At 45.1% G+C, this 7,250-nt stretch overlaps 1 protein-coding gene across 1 annotated transcript; it reads right to left on the bottom strand.

The window, feature by feature from the left end:
* Positions 1–3,652: 3,652 nt before the first annotated feature.
* Positions 3,653–5,743, bottom strand: MAP1LC3C (microtubule associated protein 1 light chain 3 gamma). The gene is made up of 4 exons (XM_035323132.1): positions 5,592–5,743; positions 5,456–5,511; positions 5,233–5,339; positions 3,653–4,443 (listed from the first exon to the last, which is right to left on the bottom strand). The coding sequence occupies exons 1-4, from the start codon at positions 5,647–5,649 to the stop codon at positions 4,236–4,238; spliced, it is 429 nt and encodes a 142-aa protein (XP_035179023.1). The 5' UTR covers positions 5,650–5,743; the 3' UTR covers positions 3,653–4,235.
* Positions 5,744–7,250: the final 1,507 nt, after the last annotated feature.

Here is a 7,250-nt window from a genome sequence, read left to right as displayed (position 1 = left end):
TAAAAAAAAAAAAAAAAAAAAAAAAAATAATCCAAGCATATTTCTACAGGTAGAATTTGATTATTTTTGCTAGTGTAAAATATGATAGGGTGATACAGAAGTCTATGAAAAGAATGAAATATGTACAGGAGAGTCGACTAGACATCTTTCTGTAACAGCATATCTTGGGGGATACATGGGGGACCATTAAAAATTTGTACATATGTTTTACTGTAACATATGAACTTCTATTTCTCAATCACCTTTCAGAGACCCCTTGGAAGTTTTCCAAGAAAACCTTCCATCTTTCTCTCTCCACTTAATAGCCTATACATTAAAAATATAGTGTTCTAAAAATAGCTTCCTCTCTCACTCAGGCCCTTTGGTTTTATCCCCAGTTTCTATAGAGGCTTTCTTAATGGGAACACAGTAACGCAATTTGATACTGAAAGTTATGTTCTGTCCTATTATTTCATTTGACTTTACTAATTTACTTTTTCATACATAAGTGAAAAAAAGAATTTGAAGGGGAGGAGACTAAGTCTGTCATTTAGCACGTTTAACGGTTGTGGGTTTTGTATTTTTTTATTATTTTTACTGTGAAGCTAACACTGCCTGGAAACAGTTAGACGTGCTTTTTATTGCTTTTACCTGCTAAATTCATAAGACTTGTTGTCTGTATTACTTAAGAGAGATTAATACCCCTCTTAATTCATTAATTTTACCCCCACGATCTTCAATAATTTTAAAATCCTAGCAGTTTGGAAAGGTCCTGTTGTTGTTGCTTATTGCATTGCTAACTGACATTATCACATTTGCCTTGCAGCAAGTGACATTCGCACTCCATAAAGCATTGTATGCATTTTAAAGCTGTGTTTGCAGATGGCCGTAGGATGTCAGTGGTGGCAAGGAGAGTACAGACAGCTGGATCTCTAGTCTTAACAGGCACAGGGAAAAAAAAAAAAAGAAAAAAAAAAAAAAAAAAGTTTTATCCCCCCCCCTTTTCTATTTCTGAACAAAACCCAGATCTCAGAGATGGTTGTTTTTCCTGAATTGCTGCTGTGGTCTCTTATAGTTGTCCTGATGAGTATTCAGAGTACATGCAGCTTACTCGGGTCTTTTGAGAACAAGAGAACTTAATTCTGTTTCCACAGCAGTCACTGTGTGAGCATACATTACACAAATAGCATGCTTTATTAAAATATCATTTTTTGCAGCAAAGATGGCACCAGCGATTTTAGGTGCTTTTGTTTTTCCCTTTAAATATTACTAGCAATATCTGTGGTTATTAAAACTAGAGCTTTCTAAGTGAAGGTAAGGAAAGCAGACCACGTTTTCCTCCCCCAGTGTTATTTCTGTGTAATTCCACTCAGCTTTGTTGAAGTCACAACTCCCCCAGTACTCCTATGTTACACAATCCTCACTTTAAAAAAAAAATAAAAAAAAATTCTCAAAAGCAAGGCAGCAAGGGCAATTTCAGCCTTCATTCCACACCTAAATTCAGTGTCCTTTCAATTATATTGATTTGAAGATGAGACATAATACCTGATTTTGCTAGGGTTCAAGGGCTGTGGACCCAACCTAACAAGTGACTTCAGCAGAGCATATACATACCCAAGAGCTTTGTATTCAGAGCACCAAACACTTTCCAGGATTTAGCTGGTAGTCTATGGCAGAAATAAAAGTATCCTTACATTTTATTTTCTCTGGTGGAGGTTTTGGATATTAAAGAACCAATCTTAATTCAGAAATAAATGTACTGTAACAAACATTGGTAGCATCTCTATCTTCTATTTTCAGATTGGTAGTACATAGGAAAACACTATAGAGTTTACTTATCACTGGCTTCCAGTGGTGTCCTTCATTGCAAAAGCTACGTACCTGTCTGTAATCAATGGGTAATAGCTAAAGCAAATATTAGCTCTTCAAACAGCAGCTCATTGGAGGCAGCTGTGGTTATCTCAGTTGCTTATGTCAGTCATCAGAGCAAAGCTTTTCTGTTTGCTTATTTTTTAATTGTTCCCTGCAGTTGAAGAGACAATAGGTTCAATGCAAAGCTTCTTGTCACACTAGCAGGATAACTGATTTATTTGGGCTTCTAACTCCCAGCTTATTACTTTAAGACTCTTTGAAGATTGTCTTTGATGGTTAATCTTACTTGCTTTGACACCTGGTAGAAGAGCATGTCTATTACTGTTACCCAATGATGGAGCTTCACCAGCTCATAAGACTTCTCTCTAGGTTCAACAGGGTAGTTTGAACAGGTTCATAAAGATATTCTTCACCTGCAACTGACCTTCTTCTGCGGTAACTTTTTGGCTGGATCTGCAATTGAGCCTGTTAGACAGCACACACTCTCTGATGTCAATATGAGCTGGAAGGATCAACACTTACACCTCAGCCACTACATTACAAACTAAAGAAAGTTGGCTGTCAGACAGAACTGTTCCAGCCAAGAATCTGTAGTGCTTTTCTCTTCATGCACCAAATATCACACAAGAGAGGAAGACAGAGGAGCCAACGAAGCAAAATATTAACTGAGCTTTTGGGCTGTCAAAAGTGCTAGAACACAGCAAGACTTCCCCTTGCTACCCCCACCCTGAGGTTCCCACAGCTGTCCAACATTGCCCTGCCATATGCGTGCCAAACAGGTGCCTATGCCTCCCTAAGGGCTCATAAGAAATGGCTATTTGCATTCTATTTGTGGAATGGAAACTGTTTCCATGAAAAGTGAACTTGATCCAAGCAACTGATTCTGGGATCCCAAAGCCCGCCTAGCCCGCCTGTTTTCATAACCCACGCTCTGACACAGGGTGCCCCTTTTCTACTGAGTTGGGCAGGTCAATGACTTCTTCGTGCCTGCACCCTCCCAATCTGCCTTGTTTTATGAGCTGGTAAATAACACCTTCAGTGAGGCAGGTACCCCTTAACAGGCAATACAGTAGCTTTTAGGTTTAGGGGCTTGAGCCCAAATCTGCTCAGAGCTTTAAACTCAAGAGAGCCACTGCAAAAAGCTCATGCATACACATTCCTTCCTTATGCATAATTTAAATACTGTCAACACTTCTTCCTTCAGTCTAGCAATTCCTACATTAATCATTCTGCAAATCAGTTCAGTACTGAACAGAACAGTTGCATCATAATGTAACAATTTGACCATCCTAAGCTGAGGCTGTCTGAAGTTTATTAACTGCACACTGCAACAGATTTCTAAGTGACTTGGTGTTTTAAGTTCATTATGCATGCTTAGAACGTTTACAGCTTTTCTGATACATTCCTCAGATACGAGGAGGCCAGTAAGGCTCGCTTCAGACCAAGCCTCCTGTCAAGAGGTCCTATAATTTCAGTTTAGGGAGTTTTAGACACTGTCATACCTCTTCACTATAAGGTACAACACAGATACCCACCCTTGAGAGAAGGCTTAGCGAAGCCCTTCTGCAGAAGGGACATGCAGATGCCTGTAGGGGAAGGGTGTGAGCATCTTTCCTAGAGAGGCCAGATTAGACAGATCTTGAACCCTTGAGTTACAGTTCAAATCATATCATATGCATTTAGGCTATGCTGGCTAGTAGTCAGTATTGCTTATTTAAACAAATTGTTGTCTATCATAGGCATTCACAGCATTTTCTTTAACAGCTGACAGGATTTTATTCAGGTGTTTGAACTACACTGCACTGAATCCTGTTCTAAGGCTAGCTGCAGTCTTGCAGCTCAGGTACCTAGCTTAAATTGTTTATAGGTAAAGTCACTCACAGTGGAGCAGACCCAGAACTTTGTTATCTCATCCAGAAGTTCAAGGAGTGGCTATGCAAGCAATGCTTTATTTAGGAGACATTAAGCTCAAACTCCCAGAATTGCTCTAGGACCTTCACCTAGATAGGTCTTTCCCCAGATTAAAACTAATGTTCAACCCAATACTTAAAAGCTTCTTTATTTTACTCTTAGATTTAGACTTTAAGGACACCTTAAAAAGCAGTTACAAAGATTGGTATTGCAAAAAAAAAAAAAAAAAAAAAAAAGTGAAGGTGCAGTTCCAAAAAACCCCATAGTGTCTTCAGGTATAAAAATAGATATCTAAGTTATTATCCAGGAAACGTGTACCACCATTTCTGCCTTGAGCTGGTCCTGCCAGCTTTTGGGTCATGACTCCCCAGTACAGAGCTCATGAACTCATATTGGAAGGAGCATCTCCGAGCTTCACGTCACAGGCATGACTCACAGTACAACTGCTTCACTGTAGCATGCAGACCCCAGCCTTAGGTTTTTTGAAGACATTCCATAGCTTTCCCTTGAGTGAGTAAGAAGCATCCAAACATCTCCTGGGAAGCATATGTCATGTACACAAAGCCATCTTCATCTTTGTAGTCCCTGTACACTTCTGCCATTGTCAAGGACATACTGGCTAGGCTCTTGTTGTTCACCAGCAGGTAGAAAGCTTGTGTAGCTGTTAGAGCCATCCTGCTTCTAATTGAAGAGGGGAGGGGAAGGAAATAGAGGATTAAGCATCAGCACATTTCAGAAGGCATCAACTTTAGTTATGAAATACACAAAGATCAGTAGCTTATTACTGAACTATGTAAAAGAAACACTGTAAAGTAATTTTGTGGTTTAATGTCTCCATCAGCAGGAAGTTAACTGTGTGCTTGGAAGCCAGGAGGCTTGTGCTCCAAGGAAAGGCTTGAACTTCTGAGCAGAAACCAAGAGCTCCTGCTGTACAGCTACAGCAAGTGATTAAAGAATAGTCAGTTACACTTATTTTAAAAGTAAGCCTGGCTTCAAAAGAATTCCCAGAGACATAACATACAGATCAGCTGTGCAAGAGACAAAAACACCTCCTACAGGAGTTAATAGCCAGGAAGATCTCTTCAGTGCACTTTTAGGAGTCTGAAAGCCTTGCTATTTCCCAATGCTTTGGCAGAGAGTACACTAAGTACCTTGGGAGACGTCTCTGCTACAGTGCCTTTGTAAGGAATATGTGAAGCATGCTTCACATGGCTCACACCTAGGAGTTGCTAGGAACTTGAGCAAGGCACAGCACCAGCTTCAGCAAGGAGGAGGAAAGCAGAGTCAGAGTTTAGCACAGTCCTTGCACACCGCCCTTAGCAGGGAGGAGAGGAGGCTTCACAGGTCCGGAAAGCAGGAGGGAAAGCAGGAGGCACCTCCTTTCCCCAGAGCACCAGAGCAGACGCCTCTCCCTGCAGGGAAAGGCAGCCACGGCCAGAGCCACCCCCCGCCCCGGTACCCGCTGCCCACCTGATGATGGTTATGAACTGGGTCATGGTCAGCTCCTCGGGAACAAGAAACTTGGTTTTGTCCAGCAGAGGAAGGTATTTTTCCTTCTGGTATCTCTCAACAATCACCTGTTTTAATCAGAGCCGCTTAGAAGCCATAAAGGCATCCCGCCCCCCAGCTCCCAAACTTGAAAGAGAGGCGCCGGGTGCCTCCCCCAAGCACAGCGACAACAGTAGAGCCTTACCGGGATTTTCGTCGGGAACTTGGCCCTGATGCCGGCTACTTCTTCCAGCCTGGTGGCTGCGCGGGAGAGAGGACAAGCGTTACCCGTGCGCGCAGCCCGCCGCCCCTGCTGCGCTCCGCGGCCCCGCCGCCCCTACCGAAACTCTTCCTCAGCTTGAAGGGCCGCGTCGCCTGCGCTCCGGGGGCCGCCTGCATCCTGCCTCCGCTGCTGCTGCTCCTCCTGGTGCTACCGCCGCCGCCCCAAGCCTCTTAAGGGGCCGCGGGTACGGACCCGGCCGCTCCCGGCGCCGCCCCGGCCCCTGCCGGGCTGCGGGGGGCCCCGCCCCGAGGGGCGGCCTCCGCGCCAAGGCCGGCTCCTGGCAGCCTCCGCGCCGGCCTCGCAGCTCCCGTGGCGCCCAGGGGGGCTTTGAGGACCCCCCAGAGCGGGCAAAGGGTGCAGCCCATCTACGTCTTGCCCGCCAGCGGCCCTTTTCCCTTTTCAGACGGCAAGGGGCCATGCCAGGTCGGCTATACCATATTCATGCTACATCCTCAGGCTACCACTCAGGTGTCAAGGCACTGGAACTGGCACAGGCTGCCCAGAGAAGCTGTGGATGCCCCATCCCTGGAAGTGCTCAAGGCCAGGCTGGCTGGGGCTTTGGGAAATGGTCTGGTGGGAAGTGTCCCTGCCCATGGTGGGGGGTGGAACCAGGTGGTCTGTAAGGTCCCTGCCAACCCAAACCGTTCTGAGATACCACACTGTTTATTTTCTCAGCAACCTGAGTGGTGACTTTTAATCCTGTTTCATTTCTAAGGCCTGATTGTGATTTTAATGGTTTCCAAGCAGACTTCAGGTCTGTCTGTCTACTGAATATGATGAGACAGATTCCCAGCCCTCAGGGTTGCCTGTTTACTTGCTTTTACTTCAGCAGTCAAAACGACTTCACAGCCAGGCACGGCTCGGCAAGGAGTGAGGCTAACTGAAGGCTGGTTGTTGCCCATGTAAGTCATCTCAGTGGATGGCTGGAATTGATCCCTATTACTTGGCTTGCTTTGGTTAAACCTCTAAAATACAGTCGTTTTCATTTTATTCAATCTACCAGGCCAAAGGCAACTGGAAACTGCTACAATTCGTGAGTGAAGGTTTATGAGTGATGGACTTGGCTGCTTCTTCAAGGCAAAATCAAAATCGCCTGTGCTTTTATTGTTAGTCTTGCAATATGTGTAGCAAGGTTTTTTTTTTTTTTTTTTTTCCCCTAAACTTTTCCAATCAAAGGAGAATGAGCTCTCATTTAAAAATAAAATTAGGTTTGTAACCTCATAGTCTCCATTAAAAGTGTTGTGTAGCACTGCATATGCCCTGAAGACTCAGCAACCAGAAGATCATTTTGAAAAGGCACATCTTTATCAAAGTCTGTGCGCACTGGGTATGTGTAGGCCGCAACTTTCAGCCAGCCCTTGCAGAGCTCCGTGTCCAGTGCCTGAGGTCAGGAGTGGAAGTCGGCTGGAAGCGGAGGGCTTTGGTCACAGCACAAGCTCCCCCGTGTGGCACCACGAGCAGAGTTGTACGGAGAGGGCGAGATCTGCTGTGAGGAGTCCCTGAGCAAGAGCTCCAAACCTGCAGAGGGCCTGAGCCAAGTGGTGTGGACGTTGCTCCTCAAGGAGCTCCTCCTGATGGGCAGCCTCTGCAGCACTGCGGGTGAGCTCCGGGGGCAGCCAGCAGAGCTGGGTCTCGCACCCTGCTCCCTGTGCCACCTCTCGCCGTATGTGGAGGAAGCACAAGGGCCTGGTTCCACACAGGCATCAGTGGCCTTGCC

Source organism: Oxyura jamaicensis, chromosome 3 (assembly GCF_011077185.1).
Source record: "Oxyura jamaicensis isolate SHBP4307 breed ruddy duck chromosome 3, BPBGC_Ojam_1.0, whole genome shotgun sequence".
Classification (NCBI taxonomy): domain Eukaryota; kingdom Metazoa; phylum Chordata; class Aves; order Anseriformes; family Anatidae; genus Oxyura; species Oxyura jamaicensis.
This window is presented reverse-complemented; position numbering and strand designations above follow the sequence as displayed.

Excerpts from the sequence above, each read along its gene's own strand:
- MAP1LC3C (XM_035323132.1), bottom strand. The coding sequence starts at position 5,649 with ATGCAGGCGGCCCCCGGAGCGCAGGCGACGCGGCCCTTCAAGCTGAGG. Across the intron at positions 5,340-5,455 it reads AGTTCCCGACGAAAATCCCG|GTGATTGTTGAGAGATACCA; the intron begins GTAAGGCTCTAC and ends TGATTAAAACAG. Across the intron at positions 4,444-5,232 it reads CAGTTCATAACCATCATCAG|AAGCAGGATGGCTCTAACAG; the intron begins GTGGGCAGCGGG and ends CTCTTCAATTAG.